At 42.4% G+C, this 17,423-nt stretch overlaps 1 protein-coding gene across 2 annotated transcripts in view; it reads right to left on the bottom strand.

Annotated features, from left to right (window-relative positions):
- The window catches only part of RASAL1 (RAS protein activator like 1), a 262,021-nt gene that overhangs the window by 181,577 nt on the left and 63,021 nt on the right, over positions 1-17,423 (bottom strand). For both annotated transcript variants that reach the window (XM_082272516.1, XM_082272517.1), the window contains exon 2: positions 4,136-4,192. In XM_082272516.1, the coding sequence (XP_082128642.1) occupies positions 4,136-4,192 (57 nt within the window). The remainder of the gene's footprint in view (positions 1-4,135; positions 4,193-17,423) is intronic.

Below are 17,423 nucleotides of genomic sequence, written 5' to 3'. Positions count from 1 at the left end.
AACAATTCTGTGTTTTTCTGTCAGTATGGGGTGCTATGTGTACATTCATGAGGAAGAAGAATGAACCTAAATGATTTTAGCAAATGGCTGCAATATAACAAAGAGTGAAAAATTGAAGGGGGTCTGAATACTTTCCGTACCCACTGTATTTGCAAATGTGTGCAAACCAAACCTCTTGTTTTTAACGTGAGCTGTTAGACAGGGCCAATTCAGTTTGTTGCAGGCTGGCAAGTGAGCTGGGAATTTTTGTTTATTGCATAGAAACAAGAAATAAAGGCCTGTGGGACTTTAAAGAGACATACACCAGTTATAATATTACATTAGTTTATTCTTTATAAAAAAACTTATTAGAAAAAAAAAAAATACATGATGATCTTTGTCTTTTGAGATATTAACAATAAAGTATTCCCATTACATACATATATTTGTTAGTCTGTTTGAACAGCAATCCGCTATACTCCTCACACAGTATAGCAGATTTTTTCGCTTTGAGGCATTTTTTACTTGCTAGTCTGTTGAACATGGGAAAACAGTAAGGTCCATTCAGGAAGACCGCGAGTACTTTCAAATTCACAGGCTGCAGCTACATGAGAAGGTATACTCCTCCTTCCCCCCCGCCCCCTTTTTTTTCCCCGTTTGGATCTTTGCTTCATCTATAATGTTTTTGTTTATAAATATCTGTGCTTTTCTCCTGATGAAGCAAAATTGTGTCTTCGCAAAATGCGTTGAGATTCATCAAGCACAGACTATTGTTAGGGTTGATTTTGAAACAGACTAACAAATATATGTATGTATGTATGTAATGGGAATACTTTATTGTTGATGATCATCTTTGTCTTTTGAGATATGATGTATTTTTTTTTCCTACTAATGTTTTTATAAAGAATAAACTAATGTAATTTTATAACTGGTGTATGTCTCTTTAAAGTCCCACGGGCCTTTATTTCTTGTTTCTATGCAACATATTTGGGACTAAGACATGCATTGTTTCCATACATGTCAGCCCAGCACTTTTCTGCAATTTTTGTTTATTGTTTTTCAACGTGTCACCCCTCCAGGTTGGGGTGGTTGCCATTTGTTTGTACTAGAAGTAAAGGAATCATAGGGGTGACTGAACAGAATTACACTTTTTTTTTTTTTAACAGGAACACATTGCACACATATGTATTTCAACTGCAAAGTTTAACTGCAGCCAATTTTAATGCCTTACATGATGGTCAGTGCCCCCATAGAGAATTATTTTCTCTTCCTGTTCTGACACCGGTCACCTGGACAGAAAATAGGTGTTCTTCCGCATGAGAAAACAAACAGCATACACTCTTGATAGAGGTCCAACACCTTCTTCACACTACTAGAACATTCTGCCTATTGGGGAATTTTCCTACCATTTTTTTCTGGTCTGACGCCCAATCGAAGAAGTGGAGCGATATTTTTCTTACTCCATTTTCTGTCTGACACCTGTCAAATTGCAGGAAGTAAGAAGAAAATGGGGCTACAGACAGTGGCGTACCAATGGGGGGGGGGGCGGGGGGTGTGAGTGCCACTCACTGGGGGCGTGTCAGCCCTCAGCCGGGGTCCTGCCCGGTGCGTTTAGACAGATCCCGCAGTGTGAAGGCAGCTGCAGTGGCTGGCAGCTCCTTCAGTCCGTGCTGCTAGCGGGGGGCGGAGCCACGGCGGGAATAAGGGCGGAGCCACGACGGGAATAAGGGGCGGGGCCTCAGCGGGAAGAAGGGGGCGGAGTCTCGGCGGGAAGAAGGTGAGTGCCCATTGCAAAAGTGTGTGCTGGATAGGAGGGGGATGGGGCTGCTGCATATAGAGGAATTCATCTTTCTCTATTCTTCCTGCTGAATAACTGATTCTCCTCCTCTCCCTCCTGCAGGAAGAATAGGGAAAGATCAATTCATCTATATGCAGCTGCCCCATCCCCCTCCTATACAACTTCTTTTGCTGGCCCCCCAAAGTTCTTAACCTCCTCCAGTGCTACTAATCCCCCCTGTTCTTTAGCCCCCCCCCCATGCTCTTCAGCTCCCCACAGTGCTTTCTCCCTCCCCCCAAGTGCCCCCTGTCCCCCCCAGTGCTCTCCACCCCCCTGGTTTTCCCTGCCCGCCCCCAAGTGCCCCCCCTGTGCTCTCCATCCCCTGGTTTTCCCTGCCCACCCCCCAAGTGCTCCCTGTCCCCCCCCCCAGTGCTCTCCACCCCCCTGGTTTTCCTTGCCCGCCCCCCAAGTGCTCCCTGTCCCCCCCAGTGCTCCCCCCTGGTTTTCCCTGCCCGCACCCCTAGTGCTCCCTGTCCCCCCCAGTGCTCTCCACCCCCTGGTTTTCCCTGCCCGCCCCCCAAGTGCTCCCTGCCCCCCCGAGTGCTCTCCACCACCCTGGTTTTCCCTGCCCGTCCCCCAAGTGCTCCCTGTCCCCCCCAGTGCTCTCCACCCCCCTGATTTTCCCTGCCCACCCCCCAAGTGCTCCCTGCCCCCCCCAGTGCTCTCCACCCCCCTGGTTTTCCCTGCCTGCCCCCCAAGTTCTCCCTGTCCCCCCAGTGCTCTCCAACCCCCTGATTTTCCCTGCCCACCCCCCCAAGTGCTCCCTGTCCCCCCCAGTGCTCTCCACCCCCCTGATTTTCCCTGCTCGCCCCCCAAGTACTCCCTGTCCCCCCCAGTGCTCTCCACCCCCCTGATTTTCCTTGCCCACCCCCCTAAGTGCTCCCTGTCCCCCCCAGTGCTCTCCACCCCCTGGTTTTCCCTGCTCGCCCCCCAAGTGCTCCCTGTCCCCCCAGTGCACTCCACCCCTGCACCTTCTAACCCCCCTACAATGCTTTCCAAACCCCCTCTTAATTCTCTCCAGTCCCCCCCCCCCCCACCGTGCCCTTCAGCACCTCCAGTGCTCTCTGCTTCGTCTGTGCTCTCCGGCTCCCCTAGTGCTCTTCTATCTTCTATCATGTCCTCAGTCTCTGACCATCTCCTGTATCATGTCTTCAGTCTCTGATCATCTACTGTATCATGTCCTCAGTCTCTGACCATCTCCTGTATCATGTCTGCAGTCTCTGAGCATCTCCTGTATCATGTCTGCAGTCTCTAACCATCTCCTGTATCACGTCTGCATTCTCTGACCATCTCCTGTATCACGTCTGCAGTCTCTGACCATCTCCTGTATCACGCCTGCAGTCTCTGACCATCTCCTGTATCACGTCTGCAGTCTCTGACCATCTCCTGTATCACGACTGCAGTCTCAGACCATCTCCTGTATCACGACTGTAGTCTCTGACCATCTCCTGTATCACGTCTGCAGTCTCTGACCATCTCCTGTATCACGACTGTAGTCTCTGACCATCTCCTGTATCACGTCTGCAGTCTCTGACCATCTCCTGTATCATGTCTGTAGTCTCTTACCATCTCCTGTATCATGTCTGTAGTCTCTTACCATCTCCTGTATCATGTCTGTAGTCTCTGACCATCTCCTGTATCATGTCTGTAGTCTCTGAATATCTCCTTTAGCAAGTCTCCAATCTCTTACTCAAACTTAAACACATTGGTAATATTAGCTATCTATCTATGCTGAAGGTAGGACTGTGCAGGGGAGGCAGAGAGTTCAAAAGGGGAACTGTGATTAGAGAGACGGAGGGCAGACTGCAAGGGGCACTGTGATGGGGGTCTGTGAAATTTGTACAAAAAATAATCTTGAAAACATTACATTTTTTTGTGGGTGTTTTTACATTTTAAAGTCGGGGGGGTGCCAGATATAGGATCCGCCCCGGGTGCCAAATGCTCTAGGTACGCCACTGGCTACAGACAGTAGTAAAGGTATGACATATGTATAAATCTATCTATACTATAGCCAAAAAAAAAGCATACAAGTTTAATTGTGGCTGCAGCTGGGCTTTAAGTGGTTTTTGGAAGAAACACATTGATGGTTCATGCTTTTCAGTAAAATGCTGTGAGATACATCAGTACTGTACGGATTAAAAAAAAAAAAAAAGGCAGAAACAACTGTGCTACAAATTTAATAAATCATACAAATATGAAAAACCTCAGATAGAACACAGGAGAAGATGTCATTTGTTTTATTCAAGAGATAAATCAGTGAAAAGTACATATTTTGATTCACCAAAACAAATATATTTTAGAATCTTTGTTTTAACTCACCGTGCCACAACTTCATTATCCACCTTTACTATGCAGTATGGGTCACTGGTGCCTGACCTTTGGGAGGAAGAAAAAAAAAAAAAAAGATAACATTTTCAGTTACAATGGCTACATACTGTCCAGCTTAGTTACTTTTTAACAGTTCTTATCACGTTTAACTCAATTTAGTCATTGCTGAACTATTTGCTATATTAAAAAGACAAATCAGCACAACAGAAACTCAGTACAGTCAATTCTTTTGTGCCCATGGATATTTAATGACAGTCTTCTAAACTGACCCTCTACTGTGGGGAAACTTCAGACAGTTTCAGAAAAAGGATATTTGGGTAAAAAAAGCAATCAAATGTCAGCTTAACCACTTAAGCTCCGGAAGATTTTACCCCCTTCCTGATCAGGGGGTATTTTGCGATTCGGCACTGCGTGATTTTAACGGACAATTGCGCGGTCGTGCGACGCTGTACCCAAACTAAATTGACGTCCTTTTTTTCCCACAAACAGAGCTTTCTTTTGGCGGTATTTGATCACCTGTGCGATTTTTTGATCATGTGCTATAAACAAAAAAAGAGCGTCAATTTTGCAAAAATAACAATATTTTTCACATTTTTTTATATGAAATTCCCCAAAAAACAAATGTAAAAATCAAAATTTAACATTTTCGGCCAATTTGTTTTATGCTACATATGTTTGGTAAAAAAAACGCAAAAAGAGTTTTTTGATTGGTTTGGTTTTGACGCGTTTACTAACAAAGGGAAAGATTTTTGTCATTTTTGTTGTTTTTTTTTAACGCGTAATGGCGGCGATCTGCGATTTTTTTGCAGTACTGCGACATTGCGGCGGACAGATCGGACCCTTGACTGACATTTTTGGGGTTACCAGTGACATTTCTACAGTAATCAGTGCTATACATATGCACTGTTACTGTAAAATTACACTGGCAGTGAAGGGGTTAACTTTTTTTTGAGAGGGAGGGGTTATGTGTGTCCCTAGGGGCGTGATTCTAACGGTGATTGGCTGTGGCTTGAGGTGTAGGAACAGTGATCAACAGTCCTACATAGTAGAACCGTATGATCACTGTTTCTACACAGGGGAGAATGACAGACGGCTTGTTTACATCAGCCGCCTGCCTTTCTCCCTCTGCACCAACGATCGCCGAGTGACCGGCGGACATCGGGTCCGCTGGTCACACGCGCGGGGGGGGTCCGTGACCGCATGGGAGTGGGAGCGCGCCTCCGGGGGCGCGCGCTCGCTCCCTAGACCCTCACAGGCTAGCGATGTAGTACTATGTCGCTCTGCCTGTGAGGGGCTGACTGCCGACGTAAATAGTCGTGCGGCAGTCGGCAAGTGGTTAAAAAACTGCTGAATATTGTTTCTGCCATTTAAATGGGTCACCCATACTGTAGCACATGATTGTGCTTCCCCCTGCTTAGCCTAACTATAAAAACTATTGTAACCTTATTTTAGTTTATGGTCATCGAAGGACTAGGTGGTCAATTCACTAAACACCGCATGATTTTTTTTTTTTAAGTTAAAATAACTCATGTGGTATTTAACTCATGAACTTGCAATTCACAAAAAAAGTGCATTTTAAATACTGTATGAGTTACTTTTTTTTTTTTTTTTTGTGGTATTTAATGTGCGTTTTTGCATGTTATTTTACCACACAGACAGGCTGCAGCAGGAACTGAAAGATTTAGCAGTGGTATTCCTCCCACTGCTAAATTTGACAGTTCAGCTCAAATTTGTTGGTTGTTAAGGATCCAGCACCCGCTGGCCTCCTAACAACCGTGACTCATCTGCGGTTATTGGGGATTCTCTGCTGACAGCAGAATGTAAATAAAAAAGGGCACACAGTCCCCCCTAAGCCCGAAGGCCTGGTATGTATAGTACTAGAAGGGAAAAAGCATGCAATTTTTTTTTAAATTTTGGCTTTTTTGTTTACATTCTGAGGTCAGCAGTAAATCCCCCCTGACAGCAGATGAGTCATGGTTATTAGGATAACGGTGGGTGCAGACTCCTTAACAACCAGCTAGGTCAGTAAATACTGCTTGGCTAGACCGCCCCTTATTTAACAAGTGTTTTTGTTTAATTTTTTTGGTGAATTGACTTAACAAGTTTATGCAGTATTTACAGCAGGAATTGGTGGTGCATTGACCTTTTTCATATCACATGAGATATTTTGGTTAAATGTGTCACGTGACCCAAATATCTCATGCGATATCCTTTTGTGAATTGACAGCATTGTGAGACAGCTGGGTTGCACTTGCACATCCTGACTGTTCTAGTTTAACCACTTGCCGCCCACCCGCTGTCAATTGACGACGGAGCGGTGCGACCATTATCCTGGGAAGACGTCATATGACGTGATCCTAGGAAACAGGGCAGGCGCGCGATCGCGTGCGCACCGCCCTGCACTGCCGGTGTCGGGGTGTCCCCGGGACACCCCCCGTCACCGGCAGGGGGGAAACAGCCAATGGGCGTGGCTGTTTCCCACGTGATCGGCTGTGTTCCAATGACACAGCCGATCACAATGGAGGCGCCCACAAGATGACCGGTCATGTCGGTGGCACTGTGTTCCGTAGGAACACAGCTGTCACCGGCGGTAGTAAACAGTCACTGACAGTGACTGTTTACTATGTGATCGGCTGTGAATCCATTCACAGCCGATCAGAAAATGTAAACAAAGAGCAGTAACTGACTGTTACTAGCTCTTCTCCCCTCATACAGCTTCCAGTGTGAGGAGAGCAGAGCTAGAAACAGTGAGTTACTGCTATGTACACCTGCAAATGTAAAAATCACACAAATAAAGGTCCCCACACAGTCTCAGCCCCCCCCCCCCCCATGTCACCTGTCACCCAACAGTCACCTCATCAGTGCCCAGAAATTGACACCCATAAGGCTACATTCACATGTGAGCGTAGCGATCACGGGCAGAATCACCGCGATTCTGCCCGCGATCCGGAAATCATTGCAAATTGCGGGACGCCTGTGCATTGCCCGTTTTTTGCAATAGCACCCCAAACGCTGTGCGATGTTGCAGCGATTTCCACCTGCCGAATCGCGGTAACATCGCGCAAACAACGCATGACGCCCAAAAAAGGTACAAGAGCTTCTTTGGGGCGTCCTGCGTTGTTTGCGTGATTTTACCTCGATTCGGCAGGCAGAAATCGCTGCAACATCGCACAGCGTTTGGGGTGCTATTGCAAATCACGGGCAACGCACAGGCGTCCCGCCATTTGCAATGATTTCTGGATCGCAGGCAGAATCGCAGTGATTCTGCCCGCGATCGCTACGCTCACATGTGGACATAGCCTAAAGTTCACCGGTCACCAGAGACTGCCATCAGTACCGCCCTGCACCATCGCCCGTCACCTGTCACCCCATCAATCACCGTCACCTGTCACCCCATCAGTCATTGTCATATGTCACCCTATCAATCATCATCACTTGTCACCCCATCAGTGATCGTCACTTGTCACCCCATCAATCATCGTCACATGTCACCCCGTCAGTGATTGTCATCTGTCACCCCATCAATCGTCACTTGTCACCTCATCAATCATCGTCACCTGTCACCTCATCAATCATCGTCACCTGTCACCTCATCAATCATCGTCACCTGTCACCCCATCAGTCATTGTCATCTGTCACCCCATCAGTCATCGTCACCTGTCACCCCATCAGTCATTGTCACCTGTCACCCCATCAGTCATCGTCACCTGTCACCCCATCAGTCATCGTCACCTGTTTGCCATATACATGCAATCACTTACTGACCGCCTAACGACTATATGCGTCGGCCATTAAAAGCTAAATACTGGGGTTATGGCAGCAGATAGCCCCCATAACCCCGGTATTTTTTGAAACGGCGGGCGGTCGGCTTTCAGATAAGGGTGGTCCCAGTGGCGGATTCGCCACGGAATTACCCTTACGGTGCAGGGGAAGAGGTGCCCCCCTCCTGCCGCGTCCCAGACGTTTTCCCAGCTTACCGGACCCGCCGGCAGCGGGGAAAACTATCCGGTCCCGGATCCTCAGAGACAGGAAGTCGAGTGAGGGCAAGATGGCCCTCACTCGACTCTATGGTCTTGGAGGACCGGAGCTATGTCAAAAGACGTTGCCTAGCAACCGGTTTAAAGGGCCGCTTTTTTTTTTTTCCTCTTTCAACAATTTTTTTTTTTTTCTTTTTTAGTGTAGTTGTGAGGTGTGAGGTCTTTTTGACCCCAGATCTCACAATAAAGAGGACCTGTCATGCCTATTTCTATTACAAGGGATGTTTACATTCCTTGTAATAGGAATAAAAATGATCAAAACATTTTTTTTTTAAACTGTGTAAAAATAAAAAAATAATAATTAACGCGCATGCGCAATTTTGAAGCATGACATGTTGGGTATCTAATTACTCGGCGTAACATTATCTTTCACATTATGGAAAAAAATTGGGCTAAATTTACTGTTTTCTTATTTTTTAGTTAAAAAAAGTGATTTTTTTTTCAAAAAAATCGCATTTGGAAGACTGCTGCGCAAATATGGTGTGATAAAAAATATTGCAACGATCTCCATTTTATTCTCTAGGGTCTCTGCTAAAAAAAATATATATATATATAATGTTTGGGGGTTCTAAGTAGTTTTCTATCAAAAAAAATTATTTTAGCTTGTAAACACCAAGTGTCAAAAATAGGCCCAGTCTTAAAGTGGATAAATGGACAACTTTGTGAAAAGTGCTACCGGAATGTTAGGCATATGTATGTGGCCAGGCTGTGAAAAAGTGTTACATATGTGGTATCGCCATACTCAGGAGGAATAGCAGAATGTATTTTGGGGTGCAATTTTTGCTATGTACATGCTATGTGTTAGAAATATTGCATAAATGGACAGCTTTGTGTAAAAAAAATGTGTTTTCATTTTCTTTCCACATTTTCCAAAAACTTGTGGAAAAAAATGACATATTCAAAAGACTCATTATGCCTCAAAAATTATATGTTGGGCTGTTTGCTTTCCAAAATGGGGTCATTTTATGGGGGTTTCCATTGTCCTGGTGCTCCAGGGCCTTCAAAAGTACGATAGGTTGTCAGGAAATTATATGTGTAATTTGTGCTCCTAGAATGCCGGACGGTACTACTTGGATGTTAGGCCTCTGTATGTGGCCAGGCTGTGAAAAAGTCTCACACATGTGGTATCGCCATACTCAGGAGGAGTAGTAGAATGTGTTTTGGGGTGTAGTTGCAAGTATACATATGCTGTGTGAGAGAAATAATCTGTTAATACGTCAATTTGTAAAAAAAAATAAAAATCTTCATTTTGCAAAGAGTTGTGGGAAAAAATGACAACTTCAAAAAACTCACCATGCCCCTTATTAAATACCTTGGAATGTCTACTTTCCAAAAAGGGGTCATTTGGGGGGTATTTGTACTTTCCTGACTTTTTAGTGTCTCAAGAAATGAGATAGGCCTTCAGTACATCAGGTGTGGTCAAGTGTGATCAATTTTCAATGATTAGCACCATAACTTGTGGACTCTATAACTTTCACAAAGACCAAATAATATACACTTATTTGGGTTATTTTTACCAAAGATAAGTAGCAGTATAAATTTTGGCCAAAATTTGTGAAGAAAAATTACTCATTTGCTAAATTTTATGACAGAAACAAAGAAAAATGCGTTTTTTCACAATATTTTCAGTCTTTTTTTATTTATAGCACAAAAAATAAAAAACCCAGTAGTGATTAAATACCATCAAAAGAAAGCTCTATTTGTGTGAAAAAAAGGACACAAATTTGTTATGGGTACAGTGTTGCATGACTGAGTAATTGTCATTCAAAGTGTGAGAGCGCTGAAAGCTGAAAATCAGTCTGGGCAGGAAGGGGGTGAAAGTGCACTGTAGGCAAGTGGTTAAGGATAGCTCTACAAAGTGTTGGTGAAGATGCTGTGCTTGTAGTGAAAATTGGATAAAAAAAAACAGAACTGCAGAAAAAGTACACAGCAAATATGTAAATAACAAAGATTCAGGATTTTGAGTCCCATCATCAGGCTGGCATTTTCAGTTTATTATGCCCATCAATTATGAATTATGTCTGTATATGCAACACAAATACTCCTGTCCTTTCCCCAGCATTGATAACTCCATAACAAAAATGATGTTCCTGCATTGTAACAGCCTACTAACTAGTCTCCCACTATTTAGACCAGCAATTCTCAACCAGGGTTCCATGAAACTGTAAGGTCCCTTTATGGGTCGCTAAGGGTTTCATGAAAAGTTGCTTCCATCTGATGGTGCCTGCATAATTCCAGGGCTAACGCCATTTTGCATAGGCCGTAAAATGATGCACCTAAAATCGAAAAGAATAATACCGCCAGGGAGGTTAAGGTGATATAGAGGTTTCATTTGTCATAAAATCTGTACTTTCTGATGCTTTCCCTGTTCTGATCAAGATATGAAATTTGTGTCTTATCACATGCCCATACTGGCTATGTTAACCTTTGTGCCTTAAGTTGTGTACTCACCAGTCGTTTGTTAGAATTGTACTTTGTAAACGATATACCTGTACCTTAAGTGCGAATATATGCATACACCTTTGTACCAGTGTGTTTTGCTGGCCTGTCAATATGTACCCTGTCTGTTTTTTTCTTCGTTTTTTTGATGGTAAAATTACTAAAAACACCTCACTTTTGTACTTTTTGTACTTTTGTTGCCAGCGGTTTAGACATTAATGGCTGTGTGTTGAGTTATTTTGAGGGGACAGCAAATTTACACTGTTAGAGCCGGTTCACATACAGGCGACCCGACTTCCCGGGGCGACCTGTGAAGTCGCGGTGCACAGCTCGCACCGCGACCTCGGAGCGGCATGCACGGACTTCATATCATTGAAGTCAATGCAGGTCGCTCCAGGTCGCCCCAAAGTAGTACAGGACCCTTTTTCTAAGTCGGAGCGACTTGTGTCGCTCCTATTAGAACGGGTCCTGTGCTACTCTATGGCAGGCGACCCACGGCGACTTGTCAGGCGACCAGGTCGCCTGACAAGTCGCCCCAGTGTGAACGGGGTCTTATACAAGCAGTACACTCACTACTTTACATTGTAGCAAAGTGTCATTTCTTCAGTGTTGCCAACTATGTAACCAATTCCAGTAAAACGTTAATGCAGAACTTATAGCGGACTTGATGAGTGCAAGCTGCCCAGACCCTGAAGCAGCAGTCACTCCAGTTCACCACCTGGTTTTACAGTTGGCATGAGGTACTTCTTCTAAAATGTTGCTTGCGCCTAATATTTCTACTATATCTATGATTCCTCAGTCCACAGCACATTGTTGCAGAAGGCCTGGTTTGCCTATATGCTCAATGGCAAATCATAGTTTTATTCTTTCTTTTTGGGCAAAGGATTTTCTTATGGTGTACTTCATGTGCAGGTTAAAATTGGTGAAATCTCATTCTGATTCAGGATGCACTTTAACACCAACTGTGAAATATTGGGGGTTTTGAGGACCAATAAAAAGTCAACTCTGACAATACACAACTTAGATTAAAAGAATGAATACATGATGTAAATTGTGTGTCAATTGTCAAACTGCATCACCTTTATCTGTAGGCACTGCTTGAATGCAGATCTAATGTTTGCCATTTCATGTTCAAAAGAGTCAACAATTTTTGTGGGTTGTACTTATTTTTCTCATGACTGTACACAACAAACCATTGTGTTGAAAGGCACTGGAAAAGATCCTGCAGGTTACATTTTGGTATTCAATTTTTTCATAGTGTTTTTTTTTTAAACCACAAGCAACATGTCCTAAAGCCCCATTCTGGGCAAGAACTATGGTTTCTCCAAACCTCCTTTCATCCCGTCACCTGGTAAAGGCATTTACACTTAAGTACCCTGTACAGTTCCTCTCTGCTGCCAGTTCCAGAGAGAGGGATCTTTAATCCAGTACTGTAATGGTGCCCAAAGACCACCAGTCCCTTTCTCTTGGTAGGTCATCAGTTCTCTTCTACGGGGACCTACCACTGACTATCCAATAGGAAGTGGCCTTGTCTTAGCGACAGTGGTGTGGACACACAAAGAAGGCCCCTTTCAGGAAGTAAACAGGAGAGAAGACTTGGATCTGCAAAGTTATGACCTTTGCCTCAGGTTAAAAAAATAAAATAAAAAGGAGCATACAGCGTTTGACATTTTTGTTTCTCTGTCTGTAAACTTCCCTCTATGTAATCCTATGTGTTTTGTCATGTTACGACCAAAAACGTAAATGTATTTTATTGGAATTTTATGTGATAGACCAACACAAAATGGCACATACTTGTTGAGTGGAAGGAAAATGATAAATGGTTTTCAACATTTTTAGATATAAATATCTGGAAAGTGTGGCATTTGTATTCAAGCCCCCTTGATTCTGATACCCCTAACTAAAATCTAGTCGAACCAATTGCCTGCCGAAGTAATCTAATTAGTAAACAGAGTACACCTGTGTGTAATTTCATCTCAGTATAATAAATACAGCTGTTCTGTGAAGCCCTCAGAGGTTTGTTAGAGAACCTTAGTGAACAAACCACATTATGAAGGCCAAGGAAAAACAACAGACAAATCAGGATAAAGTTGTGGTGAAGTTTAAAGCAGAGTTAGGTTATAAAAAAATATCCCAAGCTTTGAACATCTCACGGAGCACTGTTCAATCCATCATCCGGAAATGGAAAGAGTATAGCACAACTGCAAACCTACCAAGGCTTGGCCATCAACCTAAACTGACAGGCAAGGCAAGAAGAGAATTAATCAGAGAAGCAGCCAAAAGGCCCATGGTAACTCTGGAGGAGCTGCAGAGATCCACAGCTCAGGTGGGAGAATCTGTCCACAGGACAACTATTAGTTGTGCACTCCACAAATCTGGCCTTTGTGGAAGAGTGGCAAGAAGAAAGCTATTGTTGAAAGAAAAGCAAAAAGAAGTCCCATTTGCAGTTTGTGAGAAGCCATGTGGGGGAGCATATTCAGGTGTTAGAATGACCAGTCAAAGTCCAGACTGAAATCCAATTGAGATTATGTGCCAAGACTTGAAAATTGCTGTTCAGAGACGCTCTCCATCCAATCCGACAGAGCTTGAGCTATTTTGCAAACAAGAATGGGCAAAAATTAAAATCTCTAGATTAGCAAAGTTGGTATACACATACTCAAAAAGACTTGCAGCTGTAATTGCAGCGAAAAGGTGGTTCTACAAAATATTGACTCAGGGGAATGAATACAAATGCATGCCACACTTTCCAGATATTTGTAAAAAATTTTGTAAACCTATAAAAAAAATCCCAATAAAATACATTCACGTTTTTGGTTGTAACCTGACAGAATGTGGAAATAAATAGGGGAATAAATACTTTTTCAAGGCATTATATATTCCTTTTCAAGAGTTTAGCACCAAGGGAGTTTACTGGGAGAAAAAAACCCTTATACAAAACAGAATTTGCTCTATTCCAGGATCTAGATCAGTGTTTCTCAACTCTGGTCCTCAGGGCACACTAACAAGCCAGGTTTGCAAGAAAACTGAAACACATCACAGGTGATATAATTTGCTGATCGGTGATTGCAGTATTCTAGTCTGCATCTCCCCAAGGTAATAATTAAAATCTGGCCTGTTAGTGTGCCCTGAGGACCGAAGTTGAGAAACACTGATCTAGATACATATCTGATGTACAGTTAGGTCCATATATATTTGAACACAGGCTCAATTTTAGTTTTTTCAGGTATTTACCAAAACATGTTCAAGTTATAGTTATGTAAAGGATATGGACTGAAAGTCAGGTTTGAGGGTTTATACATTGCAATCGGAGGAAGGTTTTAGGAATTGCAGCTCTTAAGACTAGTCATCCCCCTTTTTCAAGGGACCAAAAGTAATTGGACAGTTGAATCAAAAGTCATTTCATTGGCCAGGTGTGGGCTACACCTTCGTTATTTCTTCATCAATTAGGCAGAAGGTCTGGAGTTAATTCTAAGTGTGGAATTTGCATTTGGAATCTATTGCTGTGAACCTACATCATGCAGTCAATGGAGCAGTCCATGCAAGTGAAACAGGCCATTTTAAGGCTTCAAAAACAAAACAAATCCATCAGAGAGATAACAGCAACATTAAGAGTATCCAAATCAACAGTTTGGTACATTCTGAGGAAAGAACAATGCACTGGGGAGCTCAGCAATATAAAAAGGCCTGGACTTCCACGGAAGACAACAGTGGTGGGTGATCACAGGATCCTCTCTATGGTAAAGAAAAACCCATTCACAACATCCGGACAAGTGGACACTCTCCAGGAGGTGGGCATATCATTGTCAAAGTCTACAATCAAGAAAAGACTTTACAAGAGCAAATACAGAGGGTTCACCACAAGGTGCAAACCAATTATAAACTTGAAGAATAGAGAAGCCAGATTAGACTTTGCCAAAAAAAACATTTAAAAATGCCAGACCAGTTCTGGAAAAGCATTATTTGGACGGATAAATCCAAGATTAACCTGTACCAGAAGGAAGGGAAAAAAAAAAAAAAAGTGTGGAGAGGGCTTGGAACAGCTCATGATCCAAAGCACACAACGTCATCTGTAAAATATGGTAGAGGCAGTGTGATGGCATGGGCATGCATGGCTTCCAGTGGCACTGGGTTATTTGTGTTTATTGATGATGTGACAGAAGACGTTGGATGAATTATGCAGTGTTTAGAGATATACTGTCAGCCTAGATTCAGCCAAATGCAGCAAAGTTGATTGGACAGCGCTAAACAGTACAGATGGACAATGATCCAAAAACACACTGCAAAAGCAACCCAGGGGCTTTTGAAGGAAAAGAAGAGAAATATTCAGCAAGGGCCGAGTCAATTACCTGATTTCAACCCAATTGAGCATGCATTTCCCTTGCTGAAGGCAAAACGACCCACAAAGAACAACTGAAGACAGTTGCAGTTAGAGCCTGGCAAAGCATCAGAAAAGAGGAAACCCAGGCTTTGGTAATGCCCATGGGTTCCAGACTTAAAGGCATTCATTGCCAGTAATAGATTTTTTAACAAAGTATTAAAAATGAACATTCCATTTATGATTATATTCATTTGTTTATTACATTTGTGCCCCTAAAAATGTGGGGTCTGTGTTTAAAAATGGCTGCAGTTCCTAAAATTTGTACTTAATATATGTTCAACCCCTTTAATTAAAGCTGAAAGTGTGCACTTCAAATTAATTTGGATTGTTTCCTTTTAATTGTATTCTGGTGGCATACAAAGCCAAAAGTATGAAAATTAAGTCTGTGTCCAAATATATATGGACCTAACTGTATGCTACAAACTTTTTTTTTTCCCGCTTGTGCAACTGCTCATTTTACTCAGCATGCCACTACTGAACAGTTGGGAAAAACTTCTCTGCCCCATAATATACCAAGTTCAAACAGAATGAAAGTTGCAACATGTAATGATTGGCAATTTGATAAAGTCTCCCCACACCAAAATGTGCCTTGTTGCCTTTTTGTTGCAAAAAAATATTAACCTTTTTATGAGTCAATCACTCACATTTTCAGCAACATCCTGTTATTTTATTTTAAAAAGCTACTGAAGAGATGATGTGTTTAATAACACACTTGGCAACCATGTGCCCAAACAAAACACTCCACATTTTTCATATTTAGTAGAACACAACATACAGAAAAAATTACATTATATATATATATATATATAATGTCCATCAGTTGTTATGAGTGTATTATTAATTAGAATTCTAGCCTACAGTTCATTAAAACAGAGTTGAGGACAAGTAGGTGACCAATACTCTCAGAAAGCATAGCATTTCTGTCAAATCTTTCAGAGGCTAACAAAAAATTATCCATTTTGTATGTCAGCTACTTGCTGTATAGGAAGTAACAAGGTGGCATTTTGTAGTAAAGGGATGACAGGGATTTAGAAGCCCAAAGCCCACCAACCAACCAAAATCACTAGCTCTTGAAAATCACATGCTACTTGCAGTAGCCACTCACAAGTGTGTACATTATGTAATCACATACAAACTTAACATGGAATTTTCTTTCCAGTCTTTTCTGAAAATGTGTTAGATCATCGACATCTTTGGCTGTCTCTACACCTCCTCTGCCTCCCACCAGCTATCATCAGCTGTTTTTTTAATTAGGATTTCTAATTAAATAATGAGTGCTGATGAGGACAAGGAGAGAGAGAGAGTGGGTGAGTGAGGAAAGAAAGGGAGGATCCATCTGGATGTATAACATGCAGAGTTTTGGCATACAGATCATTCTGTTAGCAGCCCCCTGCAGGGAGGTTCTGTCTGGGGGAATTAAAAACTGTGTTTAAATAAGCATTTTATTGGATAAATGTTCATACAAAGACGACCAAAATCAGAGTGCATCCTACATGTCTACCATCTTGTTGCTTGTTTTGTCTTCTTAGCCTATTTTTCCATCACACTGGTGGCAGTGTATGGAGAAAAACATACTGTACATACCAGGATAGGCAGAGTTGTTCTCTTGCATAATATTTCAGCTAGTCAAGATTACTTTATAATCTTGACAATATTGGTAGAAAGGGGTTTTATATTAGCAATAACAAAATAGAACATGTGTTACTTTATAGATAAAAGGAATGTGAATACTGTATATGCAGTATGGATATACCAAGGCATAGAAAATAAATGCCTTAAAAAAAAAAAAAAAAAAAAAAAAAAAAAACTTACATGAGCGACACTGGGCATGCTTGAGATACAAAATAACGATGGTATTCCCAGAACACCAAGTTACTGGTGTCAAAAAGAAACAATTTAGCATGGCCTGGTGTACGCAAACAAAAGTCTTGAACTCCTTATGCTTGGGGGGAGTAAACCTTTATAAGGAGTGCATGTCTGTTTTTCTGAAAGGGATTCATGTTCAGAGTCCATTCTGTTCCTCTCCTTTCTACTCAAGCAAAGGTGGTTGGAGCTGTATTAGAGCACAAAAACATGATACTTTTTATGCACATTAACAATTACATTTTCAGAACAAGCTTTCAGGGTGTTTCCTTCTTCTCAATAGGCAAGGGAATACCCTGAAAACTTCGCAAAATGTTATAGGTACAGCAAATCAAAACAGTATCAGACAGTACTCAGTTTTTTTTCAAGCAAAACTATTACTAATTGAAACAACCAGATCTTCGGTTAAAGAACATAGCAGTACTGTGAGCATGATCATAAACACATATGGGTAGATGGACCTGGCTCTACCCATTGACTCCAAGAAAAGTTTGTTACAGTGAGAAAAAATAAAATCTCATGTACTTTTATGTTCATTAAGGGACACATGAAGTCTTAAACC

The sequence above is a fragment of the Pelophylax lessonae genome (assembly GCF_965119305.1).
Source record: "Pelophylax lessonae genome assembly, chromosome: 1".
NCBI lineage: Eukaryota > Metazoa > Chordata > Amphibia > Anura > Ranidae > Pelophylax > Pelophylax lessonae.
This window is presented reverse-complemented; position numbering and strand designations above follow the sequence as displayed.